The following is a 21,936-nucleotide window of genomic DNA, read 5'->3' as shown; positions in this document are numbered from 1 at the left end:
CCATCCTACTCTCTCCCTTTGCCTAATGCATTACCCTTCCTGCATCAAGGGCTCCCAGCCCCAGAGAAATCCTGCTCATCTCTGTCAGAGCCAGCCAGGTACCACCTCTCCCACTGTGAGGCAGCTGATAAAGGGAAACAGGACAGGCATTTTTCCAGAAGTTTTTAAACTCAGTCAAGCTTGTAATGATTTCTCTGTTGGTAGCAAATGGCTCCTCACTAATTCAAAGACCAGCTCCAGAGAAAAAAAATGGAAAAGGTTAAGTTTCTTAACATACTTCAGACTACACTTATTACATATTTGAAAATAGTAGGTTGTTACAACTAAAGGACAACTAGAGACAATTTCCAGATTATTCCAAGTAAAGAATATTTTGATATATCTTATCTACTTGGAAAATAAAAAGAAGTGAAGGAAAAGTTACATTCCAACAATTTTAGAGAGGATTTCTGTTTTAATTTTCATCCACAACAATAAAGATGTTACCTTGTATGACCAAAAAAAACTAAGACGCGACACAACGCCGTTACTACCACAGGCCGCCACGCGCAGCCCCCGCGGCCGCCGCCCGCCACGGAGGGGAGCGGGGGGGGCGGCCCCGCGCCGCAGCCAATCCCGAGCTCCGAGGGAGCGCGAGGCACCGCCCCCGGCTGCCACAGCGGCGCGCGGGCTGGCTGCAGGGAGCCGCTGCTCGCCCCCGCCGCCAGCCATGAGCTCGGTGCTGGACGTGCTCTGGGAGGACAGAGATATCCGCTTCGACATCTCCCCGCAGTGAGTGGCGCTGCGGTCTTGGCCGGGCTCCCCGGAGCAGAGGGCGGGGCGGGGTGGAGCGCCGTTACGGCGGCGTCGCGGAGGCCGGGCGCTGCGGCCATTAGTGGCGGGGTGCRCGCTGGCAGCGCGTCCTGTTGTGGCGGCGGCGGCTGCCGCGTGACGGCGCGCGGGGCGGGCGCAGGCGGCCGTTGGGGGGCGGACGAGCGGGCGCGCGCGGAGCGGTTTGGTCACGTGGGTCCAGTCGCCATTTGAGATTAAAGCCCCCCCCCTCCCGGACATGTTGTCTGCGGTAAACTTGGAAGCGCGAAATCGTATCTTGAGTGTTTAAACAGTTACTGTCTCCCAGTAGTATCATCCCCTTACTGATACTGGATTTTGTTTGTCATGCCTACGCACCTGAAGGTGTTGTGGCTGCTCTACACAATGCAACTAAAACATAGCAAAACTTGATACTGGGCTTGTTACTATGTAGTTAAGGGGTGAGACCAGTTCAGTTGAGAAAACCGTGAAAAACTTTGTGGAAAATCTGGCGGGGTGTTTCACATAAGAACATACATACACTTCCTGTGCTCACATCTATTCTTTCTTAAGCCTGGCTCCATTCCTTAGGACAGAAAAATATGGCAAGAAGGAAGAAACTGTCTTTTAAAGACTATGTGAATATAACTTTTTTGCTCGCTCTTTCACACACTTTCTCCCTATTTTGGGTATAATTTGCTTGAGCACACTTGCTGCATAATTATTTATGTACTGTTATATCTTAAAAATAAAGGTATTAACGTTTTTCGTACACTAGATGTAGTAGATAGCTTTCAGCTATATAATGTTGCTTTTTCATGTGTGTATGCATGTGTGGATTTTCTGTACTATGATGCACTGAGCAAAGACAGAAGAAAGGAAAGGGAATGTGGAAATGTGAATGGCTTTCCTTTTGGAAAATAAAAGTGATCTGTCTTTTATTACGTCATTTTTTTCTTCTTTTCTTTTTTTTTTAGGCAAATGAAAATGAGAGCTGGAGAGGTCCTTATAGACTGCTTAGATTCTGTTGAAGATACCAAAGGAAACAATGGAGACAGAGGTAACCATGTACTGGTAACCTTCCTAATATTTAGCCTGTTCAGGTCCATGAAAGCCCAGTTTTCCATTGAACTCAGTATCAACAGTCCACTGCAGAACACAGACTGTGTCTGTTTCACAGATCTTTCTCCTCTGTGGATATTTTCAAGTAGTATAGCTTGTTAAAATTTTTAGTGAGGTAACAGTTTTGGCTCAGAATTTGTTCAGAATTGAAAGCGTCRTAAGAGAAACCAATATATAAACATCATGTGATCTTTTGTTTTAAGCCTGTTTAATGCTTATATAGACCTATCGATGTATAGAAATTTGCTTGTTGCTTTGCAAAGAGTTATTTAAATTTTAAAACGTGAAAGGATTTCTCTTTTCAAGTTTCATGACATTCTTCAGTTGTTTTGATCCTTTTTCCTAAACTAGTTTAAAACGAAGCAGTAAGTATATATATACTCTGTAATGGCATGAACTTGCCAGCTTGCTGAGATGACATTTCCTCATGTTGGCTCTGCTGCTTTGCTGGGTAAAGGAGAGAGGAAATTTGCACTTGACATAGAGGGATGAGGTTATTCTTGAGGACAGCTGTGATAGTTAGCTTATAGCCTTCCCCTTCTCCTCCTACAGAGCTGTTCTGCGCTGATTCTGTCTCTGCATTTTTACCATAGGTGGGTGGATGTGAAATCAATAACTATCTTTGATTTGTTTTAGAGCGATATTGGTGTACACTAGATGCTGTTTCATTTGGGTTTTTTTGACTGGACTTACTCTTCTAGTAAAAAAAAAAAAAAAAAAGAAAAAGAAAAAAGTATGTAGTGATTTTTCTGCCAGAGTGTCCTGCATTTTATTTCCCAGCGAGGGGAAGAAATAATTCTGATGTTTCAAAACTGGAGTTAAATATGTACATTATTTGCATATTTACATTTTGTACATCATATTAAATAGACTGTTTAATATGATAGCAGTTATTCAGATTAGAAATAATTGCACTCTTTATTTCCAGGTAGACTCCTTGTGACAAATTTGCGCATTATTTGGCACTCATTGTCATTGCCCAGAGTCAATCTCTGTAAGTATTGTCTCTTCTTAAGTAGAGTATGAAGTTTGTGTTTCCTTTGTGGTGGTGTGCTGTACTTTCACAGTAGTATAGATTATAGTACAGGTTACTGAAATACAGATCTGCTGCTTCTGTGAAATCTGAAATGAACCGTTTCTAATGAGTTTATCAGTAATATAGGAACTATTTTAGTGATTCATAGAAAACTATTAATGTTTGATGTTGATTTCTCAAAAGAGAAGTTGAAGAATACTTCAGACATATTTTTCTTATTTAGCCTATGTGGAATTCTTTCTTTTTTCCAGAAAGAATCAAAATTTGGAGATTTTTTCTCATTCTTAGCCATATTTGTATCTCTTGTTCCACCTGTTTATTCATGTTCCGTACTGTTCTACAGTTTTTATTCCCCATGAGCACCTTCCAAATTTACTAYTGTGAGCTCCGAATAAGCTTCTAATTTTAAACTATATGAATAGCCAGCCTGTCTACTCATATTTAATTAATTTGCTGAAGCAGAGCCAGGATGCACTTACTCAGTACCAAAATTATTTCCAATGTTCAGTTACCAATAGTCAGTCAACACTGGCAATCTGTATACTGTTATAACTGATGTAAACTTCATCGACCTGATTGTGTGCTCTTTTGGATTTGCTCTCTATTTCATGCACACACACAAGCACACATATACACACTGCTACTTTTATATGTGTATCTATAAAGTAAAATGTTGTTTACTTGTGTACATAAGTTTTAGAACAGACCTTTCTAGAACAGTTCATAAAGAAACTTACGGAGTAGTTCAGCCATGTAGAAGACCCAGGGAAATTTAACCTATAGTTTTTAGAATTTTAAAATATTGGGCATTCTCTAGTTTTCAGGGCAATGTATTATTTCTTGCACTTGGGAAGTACAAAGACAAATAAACATTTTACTGAATGCTGATTTTGGCCATTGCYGTTTCTGTTAGTTCTAGATCTAGATGAGGTAATCTGTGAAATAGTCTTTTTCTGGTATTTTTGTATGTATTCATGTTAATCTGTTAAGACTGCACTATAGTCTAGGAAGATTGACTATTCTTACCCATGTAACTACTACTTGATCTGAGCTTCTGGAGATGCAGAATCTCCCTAAAGCAAATTCTCATTCTCATTTGGTATTTTGGAGCCTGACTAGCTACTATTGGTATTGGTAACAGAATTGTCACAGATGTTCAGATTGAACCCCACACAATTGTAGAGGGCTGATTTGTTTTAGGAAGAATGGCTGGGAATAGTTCTCTGTTTTTATTTTGTATCAAAGCACTGCTGTGGAAGAAACAAAATGAAATTTATAACTCTTGTTTCTTTTTTACTTGTACTTTCCATTTTGCTGCTTTTTTTGGTCATTTCCTTAGCTATTTTTCTCCTATAAAGCATTATTATTAGTGTAGAAAAATTTATTTCTAAGGGTAAAAAGGCAACTTCATAGTGAAAGACCTTCTTGGAGATGCATGATGATAGGTTGAAAGGCAACAGTCAAAGGTTGCAACAAGGAAATCCTACATAGTAAGAGAAAAATGTTCACAAAGAGGATAGTCAAACGGTGGAACAGGCTGCCTAGGGGAGGCTGTGGAATCACTGAATCACGGGATGGTTGAGGCTGGAAGGGACCTCTGGAGATCATCTAGGCCAAGCTCCTGCTCAAGCATGGTCACCTGGAGCACGTTTCCAAAGATTGTTCAGATAACTTTTGAACATCTGCAAGGATGAGGACCTAACAGACTCACTGGACTCCTGTTCGAGTGCTCTGTTACCCATCTTCTTGCTTGGAAATACTCAAAACTTGGCTGGGTACCACTCCAAGCAGCCCAGTTGAATTGGCCCTGCTTTGAGCAAGGCATCAGTCCAGAGGATCTCAAAAGATCCCTTCAGCTTAAATTAGTGTGATTTTATGACACGGCCTTAGACCACTAACTGTAACAAGGAATTCTCACAAACAACTTCCAAAGCTGTGCTCCAAAATACCATACTGTGCTCTAAAATTTTGAATATCTTTTTTTTTTTTCTTGCAATCAAAACTGTTCTTTTTTTTTCTCCGCTAACTTTTAGCTGTTGGTTACAACTGCATCATAAATATAACTACAAGAACTGCCAACTCAGTAAGTTTCAAAAATACTTTTTAAAATAGTGAAAGAAGCTGTAATTTATTATTCACACTTACTGTAGTATATAAATAATCTCAAAGTTTACTATCAAGAACAGTAATAGAATAATTTTGGATTATTTTTAAAAGCTGGGAGAGTTTTACATTTTTAAAGAAGTGGGGTTTTAGACAGTTTCCTAAGGCAGTGAGACTCACATGATCCCACCGTTTGGTGACCCTTTTCCCCTCTAGGTAACTCATACRCATTTGGCTCATTGCATCTAAATTTATCAATGGCTAGAGAGACACTAAGTTTGTGCAAGAAAGCTACCAAATACATAGCCTGAGTTACATGCAGCTGTGAAGCCATTTCTTTGGCTAGATAGCAGCAGCTAGAGCAGCAAAGAGGTAGCATGATTTTGTACGCTCCCTGGGCAGCCAGGTTGGTTTTATGTATACTGCTGGCTGCTCAGCATACTCACTCTCCTGGACTAGCACAGCACAGGATCTGTTGTTCCCAGGCACACCTAGTGGAGGTAGGTAAGGGGTATGATGTAAAGCAAGGGTGGAATGGCAAGAGGCAAAGCCAGAAATGCTGTATTTCAGTCATGAAATGCAAATGTGTGAGAGCGAAGCTTCAGTAGTTCTGCTGATGGAAGTGCTCATTTCTACTAAAAAAACAGAATGAAAGCCTTGTTCAGTTGAAGAGAGCAGTACATCAGTGGTAGAATCAAGATTACAGCTTCAGTTGTTATACTTAGAACAAGAATTTGAATAATATGTCAAAATTACTGTTCCCTGTACAGTCAACTATCTTGTCAAAACGTAATATCTGAATCTTTCCTTACAGAAATTACGAGGACAGACAGAAGCTCTGTATATATTGACTAAATGTAACAATACACGATTTGAGTTCATATTTACCAATGTCATTCCTGGGAGTCCCAGGCTCTTCACTTCAGTTATTGCTGTGCACAGGTACCAGACTTAAAATAGTGTTTGTTCATTTACAAAATTCAGTGAATCAAATTTATAAGCAGAATGTGGGATTGCTACAGCTGATGGACCCAATATTTAACTGTCCATATTTAACATCCACACAAAGCTTCTCAATAGAGAAGAACAATCTCTACAAAGAGGAGAGAAAATGCTCACAGATTTTATTGTATAACTGCGTACAATAAAAATACATGTATGTTAATACTGGCAATGGATCAAATCATTCACTATGTGTGAGTAAACCAGTGAATAAATTGAAGTATTGAAGAGCTAATTTCAGTGTTTATTTTCAATCTGTAATTTCTCTCTGTAATCATTTTCTGTAGATGTGGACTGTGTGATAGGAATGAAGAGTTAAATCATGGTCAAAACTCCCACTGACTTGAAAACAGTGGACATTTCACACTTAAAGATGTGTCAAGTCTGTGTCATCTGGATAAATATGTGCATAAAACATTAACTTATGTTTCAGTTTAAGAACTGTGGAATACTGACTTGCATATATTAGCWATTTATGACTTAACTAAAAAATAAATGATTATTCATGTCCATGCCRTGTATACATAGGACCTAGAAGATTTATGCTTTGCAACAGAGGCTGAAAGATTATAATTTTAAGGAAAAGAAGGAAATAACAGTACAGAAGATCAAACAGACATCAAAAAACACTTTAAAAGTCATGTCAGTAAAGAAAACTGAAATGTGATGATTTACAGTGATGAAATTTTAATGGTATTCATTTTTGTACAACATGGTAGTAAGAAAAGTTGGTAACACACATTTCCTGTTGGTGCTAAAACGTAAACTGAAAAAAAGATAGAGAACACTGAAATGGTAATCTGTATTTTCATTTTTATAGAGCTTATGAAACTTCTAAAATGTATCGTGATCTGAAGCTTAGAAGTGCATTGATTCAAAACAAGCAGCTGAGATTATTACCACAAGAACAAATATATGATAAAATCAATGGAGTATGGAATTTATCAAGTGACCAGGTATAGTGAAAAATCAGACTGTATTCATTCATTTCAGCAAAGCTAAAATGTTTCAGTTTTCATCTTTCCTAGCAACTATACTATTGTAATTCTGTAACCTCAGAGGAATTACGCTTGATTCAGTTTATCAGCTGGTTGCATGTGGAGAAGCTGATCCCATATGTGCTGCTTAGTACGAGGTTGTCTTCTTGCCAACCTGAAGTTGCTTGCCTGACTCAGCTTACATGCAAGGAACTAGATACATACCTCCTGTTAAGAAGATATATTTATGAGTCTAAATCTGTAACATCCTGAAAGTGAATCATGCTGTCCCAAAGTGCTCTGCTGAATATTTGTGTTTACTTGCAGCTTTGACTATATTGTAAACCTATGTTGTCTTTTGATTACTAGAAACTGAAAATATTGGAATAGGAATCTATGCCTTGAAAAAGTAGGAAAGGGTTCAAGGAGCAAATAGAAAACATCTATATTATTTTAGTTATTTGTATTTCCCAGAGCCATGAAAAAAAATAGGAACTATTATTTCTGTCAGCATAGTTTTAGTTCAGAATGGAAATGGGATCCATCTTGACAAGCTTAAAACTTCTTTCCTTTACATTCCTTTCGCATGCATCTCCACAATTACCCAAGTTTAACTATATGCCATTATACTTACAATATATTCCATTTCTAGATCTGTACAATTAAGAGCACTCTCAGAAGCTTCATGTATTCCTGTTAGGTTTGCCATGCTGTGATTTCATCCTGCTTTTTAATAGAAACTCCCAGATGTTTTTAACCACTTGGGTGCTGTATCCATTAAAGATTTGATCTTGCTTCCTTGAAATCAGTAGTAACATTTCCACCAGTTTCAGTTGGGAAGAATCAGGTCTTTATTGGCTTAAATAAAAAGCTGTGTTATGCTGGTGTTTAAATGGATGTTAATAGTCATTGTGTTTGGAAAGAGAGCTGTGTACCTCCTTGCAGTTCTAACAGACTTTTCCTTTAATAGGGAAATTTGGGAACATTTTTTATTACTAACGTGAGGATAGTGTGGCATGCAAATATGAATGATAGCTTTAACGTCAGCATACCATATCTACAAATTGTAAGTATCTTAAAAGATCACTTTTCAAAATGAAATATCCTGTAACATGGAGTGAGTTCTAGTCTTCAGCTGATGTTCCCAATTCACACCAAAATTAATATTTTCACATCCTGAATTCAGGAAAGAATTTAGTCTTACAGCATCAACTACAAGATTTTTTTTTTCTGTCCAGATTAATTGGATGCTATATTTTTTTGTCCAGATTAGTTCATTAGCAGGTCCAGACGTTGAAGAATGGTCTTTAGTTCTAATTTTTAAAATAATTTCCATGATGTTGCATGCCAGCTGCATACCCTAAGATTTATGGTCTGTGATCAAGATGTTCAGAGATGAGTTGTTACCACTTCTGATAAGACACTTTTCCCTGAGGTTTCAGTGATTCAGATTTGTAATGGTAAATGAGAGAGAATGCTAATGTCCAAGCTTCCAGAACCAGTAATGATAATTAATGCTGCTGTGTAAAATGTGTGTGTGTGTATGTGTGTGAAGCAATTCCGAGGCATTTTTTGATAAATCCTTTTTACCTCTTTACCATTAGCGTTCAATAAAAATACGAGACTCAAAGTTTGGCTTGGCAATGGTGATAGAGAGTTCTCAGCAGGTAAGGAGCTTTAATAGCCTTTTTAGTTGGTTTGATTTATATATATATGTATATATAAAAAATGTTATAWTTCTGAAATGTTACAGTGCTACATTTAAACTACCTACAGCGTTCCTTTTCAGTGATCTTTTGAACATAATTTTCCTATATAATGGAATACCAGTTCAAAGCTTATTTATCTTATGGAGAAACATTGCTGCTGTTTTTATTTCACCCGTTTAAATGGCAGAGTGAAAATACAGAAAGATATCGAAGTTCAAATAATATTTTATATCAGCAAATTGAAATTTGCTAGAATTAAACTACAAATCACCATCAAAAAGAACAAGTTATTAATAAATATCTGTCTTTTTTCTTTTATTATATAGAGTGGAGGATATGTACTTGGTTTTAAAATAGACCCTGTGGAGAAATTACAGGAGGCAGTGAAAGAAATTAATTCACTTCACAGAGTTTATTCAGCTAATCCTATTTTTGGAGTGGATTATGAAATGGAAGAAAAGGTAATCCATTATTCGAAATTAGATACTATATTGCACTACCATCACTTATAAAAACAAAYTAAATATGCATTAAATATATTGATTTATTTAATTCAGTGTTTTTTTGCAGCCTCAACCTCTTGAGAACCTAACAGTAAAACAGGTTCAAGATGATGTGGAAATAGAATCTGATGAACAGACAGATGCTTTTGTGGTAAGCAACAACTGAAATTGTGACATTTTAAGTACACCTGTATGTCATTTAATCAATATCCTGGACTACTACAGGAATTTATTCTATTTATGGGATTTATTTTACTGTCTTTAAAACAAATTTTTATCTTAAATAATGGGTAGTGGGTATATATGATAGTAGCTCATGTACTCTCATATGTAGGTTGTCAACTCAGTAAGATCAGGAATAATTTGAAAACCAGCAGTATAGTTTAATTACATTGAAAAACAAGTCTTCCTTCTTTTGGAGCAGACTAACAGGTAGTGGTGTCTATAGGCTTAATAGTCATCTCAGATATAAACTTGAAAGATTTTTAGAAAGGCAGTAGTAATTTTGAGTCACTCTTGACAACTTGCACACTACTGCCAGTACTGCTTTAAAAAACTGTGTTAGTTTTCATCTCTCAGTATTTCCAGAAAACATACTTTTTAAATGCAGTAGATTGTCCATGAGCTTGATCAGCTACCTTCTAAGAATTTCCAAACCTTCTGCACAATCCAGTAAGACCTGATTAATTGTGTGATATGCAGGGACTGCACAAATAGAAGGTTTTTATATGCAAGTCTGACACATTGCCAATTGATGTGGTTTCATAACTCATCTCTGAAGTTAACACRAATATTATATCCACCCTCTTTTCTTCTACTATCACCTATCCGTTCAGATAAGCATTTATCTATCCTTTCTCTTTTCCTTCTTAATTTTTTTTTCCCCCAGAGTTTTATTTCTGTCTTCAGCCTTAAAGGTAGATTTTGTTTGTAATCTTGATGCCTGTCACTTGGATTAAATAACTGTGCTCTGTATACTCTAAAATAAAAACTGGAAGCTGTAAATGATTAGAAGGTGATTGCAACAGGAAACATATCATGCAAGACCCAGTAACTGGCTCCATTCCAATATTCCATGATAGTTGAAGACTCTGATGCTGTTCTGTTAAGTCATGTGTAGCTTGAGATGCAGCTTCCCAGGAAAATGTTTCCCTTTATGTCCTTCCCTAGTCCAGAGGGGCAGGTGAAACAAGATCAGGCTCTTTCTGGTAAATATGATGATCTAGCTCAGAGACTTCCAGAACTGCAGATATTAGTTTGAGTTAATTTTGAGGATGGAAAAGGTTGTATTGCTTTTGTAGATCACTGCCTGAGAGTGGAAGAACTTAGTTAACTGTTCAGTTAGTCCATGATCAATTCTTAGATCGGTTATGATGTTAATTGAACTTTGAGATTGCTTACATTTTAATGAGTAGTTTCAAAGTCCTAATTTAAGTTGAATAATAAATGCTGCTGTACATGGAGTAAAAAATACTAGGATGCTATCAGCTTGCCTTCATGTCAACATTGTATTCCTTATAAAGTATTTCTCAGTGTAACAAATTTTAACATTTTAGAACTCAGAGATTTAGTATTACTTAGTGAAAATTAATTTAATCACCAGAACCTTTTAGTAAATTATTTCAACCTAGAAAGTACTTTAATCTTGTTTATAAAACAAAAATAAAACCAAATTAAATGGTTTGTTAAAGAAAAGTTACCAGATATGATTTTTAACTCTGTAAGTTATTAGCAGATTTGTTTTTAAACAATTATTTTTTTTCCTCAAGATTGTGAGTTTTTTTGGTTTTGTTTTTCAGGCTTACTTTGCTGATGGTAACAAGGTAAGACCAACTTTTTTGTATTGTCAAATTTATATTGTTGAAACTTGGATAATTAAATTAATACAAAATTATTCTGTTGTATTTTATTTATTTTATTTTCTCAAAAAGCAACATGATCGGGAACCTGTGTTTTCAGAAGAACTAGGACTTGCGATAGAGAAATTAAAGGATGGATTCACACTTCAGGGACTCTGGGAAGTAATAAGCTGATTTTTTTCTGGCGACAGCCTAACCAATGAAAGACTCGCTGTTCTTACTGATTTTGTCAAATCTCTAAAACCTAGTTGGAAAAAAAAAATACAAAGGTAACAGAAAGAACATACCAAAATATACAATGTATAGTCAAGATCTTTTATAAAAGAAATATTACTCAAAACCCCTATGTGTGTAAAAGGTTTGTACTTATTATAGTGTTTCTGTTAAAGTGTTAATTTATTTTCATTTATTTATATAACCTGTTGTGCTCTCCTATAATGATTATATCTAAATAATGATTCTATAACTTGTTTCATATTGTGCAACAGAGATGTAACACAGAGAACACTGTATCTAGGCATACTGGTTGTATCATTGTAGCGATCTTGTAGTATTGAAAACTTTTTGACAAAATGCTGTGCTGTTCCAAATACTAGTTTTTGTATCTCTTAATTTTATTAAGTGTTTATCACAGAACATTCCAGGTATTTAATTTTAATCCATATATCCCACTGCAGTTTTTTATTTTTTGCTTTTTACTAAGAGCATTTTTTTCTAATCCTTCCTTTAAAAGAAAGCACGCACACAAATAGCTTTTGCTTCTGACTCATTAGACCTCTATGTTGTTATGTGTTAGAGAGAAATGAGTCATTTATTGTTTGAAGGAAGATGCAGCTGTTACATTTTCTAGTGAGATAAGACCTCTGCACTATTTTCTGTAAGTGGAAAAAGTCAAATGAGCTGTCCTCTCAGCTGTTGTTTTAGCAGCTGACTGTTGTAGTAAAGTAATTGTGATGTGGATATCACTGTTTGTAGGAAAATCTTTCAAAGTATGTATTTTAATGAAATCCTATCCATATTTAAAAGGTTTCAATAAACTTTCGGTTACCTTCAGTAATGTTATACCTCATTGAAGATACTGCTTTCAAACAGTTGGGTTTTGATTCTGTTTGCATTACATTCAAAGAACATTTTACCATATGGGTCAAGGGTGTTTTCTGTATGGGCAAAATGCAGTTCTTCATCAAGGCACTTTATACAACTTCAGATTTTTTCTGCTTCTATATTACTAATGAAAATCYGAATGTTTCCAGTCTAAATTGTGAAACCTTCAACATGTGCATATTTTTTTTATAAATCCAAATATTTTTTAAAGTACTTTTTGTTAGATTTTTAGGGAAGATAGTTTAAATTTAGATTTTTTAGTTTTGTTAAATAAAGTGTTCATTAAATAATAATCATATAGTGGATTATTTTGTCCTCTATCTCTTACTCTCTTTAGCTTAGTTTAAATTTAGCTGTTTAGTTTAGCAGCAGTTAACACCATTTCTAATMCTGTGGAATTAAAAAGGACTGATAATGACTACAGATTATCTGAAATTAAGAATAATTTAATGCAGGAAAAAGGAAACTCCATTTTAAATTGTTTTTTAAAGTAGAACTTTATCTGAACAATTTATGTTTTAAACAGTGGATTTTTAGTTTCCAATTAAATATAACAGATTGTATATTAAGAAGATCAAAATGAAATTCAAAGTCTTAGCAGTATCTGAGGAATTGCTGATGTGATGTGGGTGTGTTTAAGGAAAAAAATCTTATCACACAGAAAATTTATGCAATGTTTTGGATTTTTCCTAGTACCTCTGTGACTGATACCTTATTAAAATCTGCAACTATGAGTACATTGGCCACTTTTGTGAAACAGTGAAAAGTCGTTGCAACTGACAATTCATAATATTTCTATTTCAGAATATTGTGTAATGTGTTATTTCCAATCTTATTTATAGCTATCTCATTGAGGATCAGATTCTGCTATCCTTACTCATGCCAAGTAATTTCTTATGCTACAAGTAATCTCATTGATTCAGTATGGAGAATGACAGCAAAACCAGGCCATAGTGACTAAAAGTAACAGTTGCTTCTTTTAGTCTTTGACAGCTGCAAGAGCAACTCCTTTTTCCACACCATCCACCCTAAATTCCAACCTGTAAGAGTATGTACCTATATTTAGCTAGCAAGATTAAATTGCAAAGGCTTCAGGCTGAGCAAAGCACATTGATCTGCCTTTTTTACAGACAGACCTTTGTTCATAGAGCAGCTAAAGCTTTCTGCTCTCCACCTTTTCCAAGATTTTAGCAAAATGGATTCTCAGAGGGAACTCACTGAAGAACTCAGACTTTACCAATCCACCCTTCTTCAGGATGGCCTCAAGGAACTCCTTGAAGAGAAAAAGTTTATAGATTGCTCCCTGAAAGCTGGTGACAGAAGTCTGCCTTGCCACAGATTGATTCTGTCAGCCTGTAGCCCTTATTTTCGTGAGTATTTCTTATCTGAGCAAAATGAAGAGAAAAAGAAGGAGGTAGTTCTAGATAATGTTGACCCCAACGTCCTGGATATGATAGTCCAATACCTTTATTCTGCAAGCATTGATCTTAATGATTCTAATGTGCAAGATATTTTCGCATTGGCCAGTCGCTTTCAGATCCCTTCTGTATTCACTGTGTGTGTTTCCTACCTTCAGAAGAGGCTTGCTGTTGGTAACTGCCTGGCCATCCTTCGATTAGGTCTTCTACTTGACTGTCCAAGACTTGCGTTTTCTGCTCGTGATTTTGTCTCAGATCATTTTGTGCAGATTTGCAAAGAAGAGGACTTCATGCAGCTTGCCCCCCATGAGCTTATCTCAATTATTACACCTGACAGCTTAAATGTAGAGAAGGAAGAACTGGTATTTGAAGCAGTAATGAGATGGGTCCGGACGGACAAGGAGAACAGAGTAAAGAGCCTGGGAGAAGTTTTTGACTGCATTCGTTTTCGTCTTATGCCAGAAAAATATTTCAAAGAGCATGTTGAGAAGGATGATATAATTAAAAGCAGCTCAGATCTTCAGAAAAAAATAAAGAYCATTAAGGATGCTTTTGCTGGAAAACTGCCTGACTCTAGCAAAAGCACAGAAAAGACAAACAAAGGGGAAGTAAATGGTGATGTAGGAGATGAAGATTTACTCCCTGGGTACCTAAATGACCTTCCCAGGCATGGCATGTTTGTCAAAGACCTGATTCTTCTTGTTAAYGACACTGCTGCAGTAGCTTATGATCCTCTTGAAAATGAATGCTACCTAGCAGCCCTGGCAGAACAGATCCCCAGAAATCATTCCAGCATAGTTACCAAACAAAATCAAGTCTACATTGTTGGAGGACTGTATGTGGAAGAGGAGAACAAGGATCAGCCTTTCCAGTCGTACTTCTTCCAGGTATAAGCTTGTCATTATTTGTGTGATCGTAGGTACTGTAAGAGTTACTGAAAAGTATTTTCAGTCTATTCCAGACACGGTTCAGTGGCAAACTAATTCATTTCAGTCATATGACTTTTCTTTAAATGTATGCTCTCAATTTTCACCTATGCTGGTGCAGTCCATTCAATAGGATTTCTCTAGCATTAATTTTTAATACCTAATTAAGTTAGGTGTATTGTAAGAAGTGGTCAATGGAAGGAAGAATGTCTAGAAAGTTATTCCTATCTCAAAAAGATACGTTGAAACCAGGGGACTTGTATTTTCTCTTTCAAGATCCAAGCTGAGGGTGAGATCTCAGAAAAGACCGATTAGAATATTTTATCTAGGCACCAGCTTTCATAGTTTAGGGCCCAGATTTTTATTGCTAAAGATGTATAAGTGTAAGCCTAATAAGATTTTTGTAATCTATTTCATGAATTTCTATTCAGTTTGGTGAAAGTTGACTGCTTAACAGGATGTCTGTTTTTTGAATCTGAAATATTTTTTATGGCAACAGTAATGTCCATCTTTTAAATGTCACTTTTTTCATTAAAACTCCAGAAGTCTTTCTGTTATATTTACATTCGAAAATCTAGGGCGCTATAAAATATATTTTATATAAAATATATAAATATTTATATAAAAATATRTATTTATATAATACACACAGAGAAGGCTATTTTCTTGGCAAAGTCAATGCCGATATACTAAATACAATGTTTCAACTGAGTGAAACTTTATATCTTCATAAATCTGTATAAATGTAAGGCTTATTAATATGACTGTAACTTCCCATGATACATTTGAGAAAATCAGCAAAAATACAAATTGGTGTAATTATTGCCATGAACTAATTCGGTTGTGGTGTTTTTAATAGCTGGCTACATGCTGCATTCTTGGGTACCTAAACTATCTCATGATGAACTCTTGCAACATGCTCCAGGCTAAGTGCCTGTTTAAGCACATTGGCCTAAAAAGAGTGAAAGTAGGTTCTTTGTGAAATGAAAAAGTGATAAGCAGATGCAGAATTATAAAGCCTTCAGATATTGAACAGTGCAAATATTAAGAGCTATGGCTCAGTCTGATGTTCAGATGCAATAAAAGAGTTGGTTTGATAAATTTGGAATATGCATGAAAGGGAAGTATCACTTTGCTAGAGAGGGATTAGCACTATTTCATTTCCTTAGGTAGGTACAAAACACAAATCACTGAAGTGCAAAAGTTGTTACAGATATTTTCCCAATAGAAATACTGCATTGATGTCAAAATTTATATAATCCAGAACTGAATAATCCAGATCTCAGGCCTTCTAGCATTCTAAATTATAGGAGGAGGCCTCTGAAATACTAAATCTCCAGGCTGGTACTGGACATACTGTGATACTATTGATACTATAGCATTTTCATAATCCTGTTTTGGATGTTTAAATCCATTTCCTGAAATCCTGCTCTCCAGCCTGTCACCTCTCAAGCCTTTGCTCACTGCTTTTACTGCACATTGTAAACACTTCTCTTCTGCATTACCTGTGTGACTAATGTTTTCTCTGTTAACGTGCCATACAGACTTTCCCCTATTTATTTCCTTTTCTGCACCTGTTTAACATTTTATTTAGTAGCTAGCAACGCAGGACAAAACATGGCTACCACTGACTCAGAAATGTGTGACTAATTGTTTATTGCCCTATCAGAAGCAGAGATGTATCGGGCCATTTCCAAGACTGATTCACTAAACGTTCTGTGATCTGTAATGTGTACATTTTGTCCCCATAACCCTACCTAGATTTAGCTACCAAAATGGTCTTCTGTCTGTGAAGTAAATTCCACTGTTGCACTGAAAGTTGTTATTCAGTGAGAATGGTCTATGAAATCTGGGAGATGCATTTTACCACAGAGAGATTGACTGTGGAACATACTTCTGGGAAAAGGTTGTCATTGAGCTAAACCCAGATCTGATTACTTTGAATGAACTTTCTTTCACCTTGACACATTTACACTCATGCAAACTCACATCTCATCTCTTTCTGTATGTTGTCAAGCAAATTTATAGGAAATAGAAGAGAGAAAAAGTTCTTGCTAAATGATAGGGAGCATTCAGGTTCAATTGCAAATTCTCAGAACAAAACAAAAGCTACATTTTATGGATTTTTTTGTTGTTGTTGTCATTCTCCTGCTGCTTTTGTTAGGTGTTTTCAGCATACTGAATGTGAATTGAGACAATCTTGAGAGTACATCATTAGGGAAAACATCAGTATTATGGCCAGTGGAACTATCCTGGCTGCCTTGTTTGCTTAGGAATGAAGTCTTTATTCACTGTGCCTCCAGAGATATCAGGAGCTTTTTGACAGTCGCGACACCATCTCTTTTGCTCTAAGTGTTGTGGAAGAAACATCGATGGCATTTGAGATATAACGTTTCTTGATCTTTAAGAGGAAAGGTATGAGAATATCTGACATAACTCTTTATAGCAGTTAGTATAACTTGCTGAAATTATAGGTGTGGAATGGTAGAGGCTTCTGCTCCCTTCAGAGAGGATAAGAACTATCTGTTTTTTACAACATGTGATGGGAAACACCAAGCTTGGAGGAACTTTAAGCAAGGAAAAAGAGTGTAAAAAGGAGATCAAAGAAGCAAACTCTTTGAGGGGAAAGAAATGCAAAGAGAGATGCATGGGATTAGCTCTACCAGGTCTCAGCACCATGAAGCACAGKTGGATGGAAGTTGTTAGTCCTAACCTGCACTGATGGAGGGTAGGTAGTTCAGACAAGCAGATGAGGAGTTGTTCAGACACTGAGTGCATCTAGATTTATTTTGTGGAGTAGTTTTCATTATGTCAGTTTTTACTTTTTGCCTTTCCTAACACTTTCTGTTCTGATGCTCTTTCAGCTGGATAACATTGCTGGTGAGTGGCTTGCCCTTCCTCCACTGCCATCAGCCAGGTGTCTCTTTGGGCTAGGAGAATCAGACAACAAAATCTATGTAATCGCGGGCAAGGACCTTCGCACTGAGGAGTCTCTAGATTCAGTACTGTGCTATGATCCTGTGTATGTTTAATTATTTAATTTTGTCCATTGAGGACATATAAATAATCCATTGTTAGTCAAAAGAGCTAACACTGTGATCTTCCTGTTCCAGGGCAATGAAATGGGGTGAGATTAAAAAGCTTCCCATCAAAGTATATGGCCATGCTACTATCTCGAATAATGGATTGATATATTCTCTTGGAGGAAAAACTGATGATAAGTGAGTCTCTCAAGTCTTTTCATGACAATTTCTAATATTGATTCATTGGTCCTTTATAGATTGTCTTCACACTCAGAAATCAAGGTCTCCTAAGTTTCCTTTTTTTTATGATACCTATGGGTTAAGGTTGCCAGAGATTTGGCAAAAAGGGCAATACATTATGAGATAAGGGACATCTTTTTTACAATATTGTAAAATTGAATATACGTTGTAATCCCAAATAGTTTAATCACCTAACTTATTTCCAAGGCAAATTTTTACTTGTATTGTACACATACACACTTTAGCCGCAGTTAGCAATGAGGATCCTCGTTAAAAGTATTATCTTCTACCAGATAGAAATGCTTAGGTGCCATGCAATTACTGTGTCAGCTCTTTCATTTTTCTGACCTGTGATGTCCATTATACCTTGACGGATATAACATTAAGGAAAATTAATGTTTTCACTGTTYGAATATGGTGGTAATTTTTCCAGCAAGTGAATGCTTTAAGTCAAGAATTGTGACAAAGGGTTCCAGCAGTAATAAACTTGCAGGAGCAAGGATAAGGTTAGTAAAAGTTCTTTGCTTTCATTAGAATGAGTGTAATAAGGCTAAGAGTCAATGTAAAGCAGTCTCATTTTGAAAAATGATATAAGGCATCCTCTGAGCGTTACCTACCACACACTTACCTAAGCTAATATTTGAAGGCGTTTTCATGTGTCAACTTTTAATATGCCTTCAACTTCACTCTGGTACTGTTCTGCAATGCAAGTGACCCTTCTAAGCCAAGGTCTTCATTTACAGTATATATACTGTACATATACATATTCTCTGTGTATGTGTATACAAATATATATATACACATGCATATATGTATATATACACACTCTTAAAAAATACTTAGTAAATCTTCCTACATGCATGTTGAATTAGGCTAAAGATACAAAACCTCGTATCTTAGTGCTTGGAGGAATTACTATTCAATGTTCTTTTTCTTCTGGAAGAACATTCCTCTCTGTACATTCCGCTGATACCTTTCTTCCACAAACCCATCTGAATGATACATTCTGAGAAGAGGACATTGCCTTTTTCCTGTAAGATACGGTGCAAATTACTGCTCTGTGTCAGCGGCATTTAACATTTGATTTTGTTCTATGGACGTAACTAGTTCTTCAGACGTGCGTAAGTCTTGTCCTTCCCCAAATTAAAAATGGGAGAGGATCTCATTGAGAGGAATGAGGTAGTATACACAAATCTACACAATCCACTTCAACTAGGTCTCACTTTGAATAAGCAGATGCCAGAAGTCCRCTAGAAATGATCACAAGTTTTCTTTTTCCTCCTCAGGAAATGTACTAATAGAGTATTTGTGTACAATTCAAAGAAAGGAGACTGGAGAGATCTGGCTCCAATGAAAGTGGCTCGCTCAATGTTTGGAACAGCTATCCATAAGGGCAAGATTGTGATTGCAGGGGGCGTCACTGAAGAWGGCCTTACTGCATCTGTTGAAGCTTTTGATCTGACCACTAATAAGTGAGTTAAATGTTCTAAGCAAGTATTTTATCATCCAGACTTTTAGGCTCTCTGAGACAGTCGCAAAGGTGTTTAGGTGCCTGTGTTCACACTAAGACAGTTAGTCTACATGCACCTCTCTAGGAACAACAGCAGTTTAAAGAACCCCTATCTCCAAAGACTTTTTCTGCCCCCACACTTCCTTTTTATCCTAGCACAGCCCCTTGTAGAGCTCATTTGGCTAAAATAGCCCTCTGGTCTTTTTTTCTTTTTTTTCTCATATGTTTGTTTGTTTTCAGTCTGATTAATTCTCCAATTTATTTGCCCATACAGCCACATAAACAGGTGTGCCGGCATAATGGGAGAGAAGCGGGAGAGACAGGCAAGAGCTGCTTAATCTAGTTTAAACAGTTCTGGCACAAAAAATGAAGCCACAGCGTAAGAAATTAGGTGCCTGGAGAGGACTAGCTGAATGTYCTTTGGGTTCCTGACCTCATAGTGTCTTACTGCTCATTTAATTACCTTTTCATTGCAAATACGATTTACTAGTTAATGAAAGGCAAATAATTCTGCTTATTAATATGAAAGCTTCAAGAAGACTTTCAATTTAAGTACATGCACTGAACTATTATAAAGAAGTAGTGATGAAAGTCAAAAGCTGGAACCAGCTCACTTGCTCCAAATGCATTCTAATGTTCCTCAGGGCCAGAGCCTTTTGCAGCCAGCATCCCTCAAGTGACTATGATTTTCTCACAGGGTATACCATCAGTATCTCAGTATTTTGTCATCAGTATCTAWGTCTCATTTTCTACTTTAGTTTTCCTTTTTGCTTCTTATCCTTCCTCCCAGCTTATTTGCAAACTCATTCAAAATAATGTTAGCAAAGCTTTATTCTAATAGTTCAGATTTTTAAGTAGTAAGAAATAAGAAATATGCTGTATAAAGCATATTAGTGACGTCAGGGCCAGGAGATCTGTTAGAAGTGGTTTCTGGTAGGGGATATCATCATGGTATAAATCCATCACATTAAGACTTGTATTCACACACAAAGTCCTTGTGGGGATTAAGAAACAGAAAGTCACTGCTGATAAATCTCAGGATATTTTTTTCTTCTACTGAACTGTTTCACTCAAATGGTCCTTGGCACCTGCACTTATGTCAACCAGAGCTGTATTTATGTGCATTTAGTTTCAAATATTGCTCATGTTTGACTGTGTTTTTTTGTTTGTTTGTTTTTTTAACTTTAGGTGGGAGATGATGCCTGAATTTCCTCAAGAGAGAAGTTCTATCAGTTTAGTCACCTTAAGTGGATCTTTATATGCTATTGGAGGCTTTGCAATGATTCAGCTTGAATCTAAAGAATTTGCACCCAGTGAAGTCACTGACATATGGAAGTAAGTTTAACTTTGATCACACTTGCTTAGTGGAAATCTCTAACTTATGYACACAGACAGGTTTGTACGTGTTCATATGCATTAATAGTCAAAAACTGTCCTGAGAGAATCAGATACTCATATATCCCAGATTTGTATCTAAATCATGATAGCAGTGTTGGAACATCATGTCAACACTGTGACTGAGGTGAATTTAGGAGATTTAACTGGCAAGAAAGATAGAAAGGATTCCCAGAAGCACATTGTATGTAAGAACTTTCAGGAATTCAGAAGGATACTGAAGAAGGAGACTGTTCTAGGAACAGTGGAAGCATGATGCAGGCCAGTAATGAGCTATAGGGACAAGGAAACAAGACAACTTAGAGGAGCAAGAATGTCTTTTTGTTCTGTTCTGGAAGACAGTAACATTCTTCAGTGGCACCATGCAGCATGTGGCTGCTGCAGACCTTTGCAACATGTGGATTATCCTCATTTTTATGTATGAGGGAAGTGTCGAAATCGAATTTTAAGAGGCTATGTTTTGACCTTATCTTGTTAAATGCAGGTATGATGATGAAAAGAAGGAATGGAGTGGCATACTGAAAGAGATCCGATATGCTACGGGAGCCTCCTGCCTAGCTACACGCTTAAACCTATTCAAGCTATCAAAATTGTAAATAAAGTGCTGGAAAATATGATATGGTGAGGGAGTTTTGATAGACTGTTCTGATTTTGTTGCATGAAAATGTCCCCAAATTGTACAGTTTTGTAGCAGTATACTAGTTAAATTGTCCCTCTATCCAAGTATTAAGATGGTTACTGATCAACAAAAATTGAATTATTACTGAAATGTAAAATCGTGAAGAATTCTGATCAAAAAAATCAATTCTGAATTTCAGAACAAACAAAGATTTCAGAGAGAACTTGCTTTTCACTCTGAGAAACTGGCGATGAAATCAGTGTTTTACATGCAGCCAATCCAGGATATTGGTGGTTACTCTCCAAACAAATTAAGATGCTCAAGAGTTAATCAATTATTAACTACCTACTAATTGTATTTAACTTAACTTTGTTCTAACTGGATGTTTGTACAGCTCAATTTACCCCTTAAGCTGTATGTGTAAATCCTACATTCTTTTGCCGTATCTTGAAATTATTTTCATTAGCGCCTTCTAAAACAAAGGTATATTATGTAGCCTAAGAAACACCAACCTCAGCTGAAGCTGAAYTCAGGGCTCAGCCATGAATGAGAGAAAATTTTACAAGGTTAATAGCTCCGCAAATTCTCTTGCTGTGTTTTG

General features: G+C 36.5%; 2 protein-coding genes across 4 annotated transcripts; both read left to right on the top strand.

Annotated features, from left to right (window-relative positions):
* Positions 1-640: 640 nt before the first annotated feature.
* Positions 641-12,941, top strand: BBS5 (Bardet-Biedl syndrome 5). Of its 3 annotated transcripts, XM_085323388.1 has the most exons (13): positions 641-771; positions 1,767-1,863; positions 2,464-2,504; positions 2,844-2,905; positions 4,981-5,030; positions 5,865-5,992; positions 6,873-7,008; positions 8,000-8,095; positions 8,634-8,696; positions 9,065-9,199; positions 9,309-9,392; positions 11,041-11,064; positions 11,173-12,941. In XM_085323388.1, exons 1-13 carry the CDS (start codon positions 710-712, stop codon positions 11,272-11,274), a joined length of 1,080 nt encoding a protein of 359 aa, XP_085179514.1. In that variant the 5' UTR covers positions 641-709; the 3' UTR covers positions 11,275-12,941. The 3 variants fall into 3 exon arrangements, with proteins under 3 accessions (XP_085179514.1, XP_085179521.1, XP_085179528.1); XM_085323395.1 differs by lacking the exon at positions 2,464-2,504 and having other exon boundaries at positions 1,767-1,849; positions 2,840-2,905; XM_085323402.1 differs by lacking the exon at positions 641-771 and having other exon boundaries at positions 1,767-1,849.
* Positions 12,942-13,043: 102 nt separating this feature from the next.
* On the top strand, positions 13,044-21,333 carry KLHL41 (kelch like family member 41). Its single transcript, XM_085323375.1, has 6 exons — positions 13,044-14,509; positions 17,413-17,570; positions 17,662-17,769; positions 19,098-19,283; positions 20,510-20,656; positions 21,201-21,333. Exons 1-6 carry the CDS (start codon positions 13,400-13,402, stop codon positions 21,310-21,312), a joined length of 1,821 nt encoding a protein of 606 aa, XP_085179501.1. The 5' UTR covers positions 13,044-13,399; the 3' UTR covers positions 21,313-21,333.
* The last annotated feature ends 603 nt before the right edge of the window (positions 21,334-21,936 follow it).

This window comes from Rhea americana, unplaced genomic scaffold, assembly GCF_003343005.1.
Source record: "Rhea americana isolate MKP2758 unplaced genomic scaffold, rheAme1 scaffold_12, whole genome shotgun sequence".
Taxonomy (NCBI): Eukaryota; Metazoa; Chordata; class Aves; order Rheiformes; family Rheidae; genus Rhea; species Rhea americana.
The sequence above is the reverse complement of the archived record's forward strand: the minus strand, read 5'-3'. Positions and strand labels throughout refer to the sequence as shown.

Bases quoted from the DNA above. Each gene is read 5' to 3' on its own strand.
- BBS5 (XM_085323388.1), top strand. From the start codon at position 710: ATGAGCTCGGTGCTGGACGTGCTCTGGGAGGACAGAGATATCCGCTTC. The intron at 8,697-9,064 runs GTAAGGAGCTTT...TTTATTATATAG, and splicing joins TGATAGAGAGTTCTCAGCAG to AGTGGAGGATATGTACTTGG. The intron at 11,065-11,172 runs GTAAGACCAACT...TTTCTCAAAAAG, and splicing joins ACTTTGCTGATGGTAACAAG to CAACATGATCGGGAACCTGT.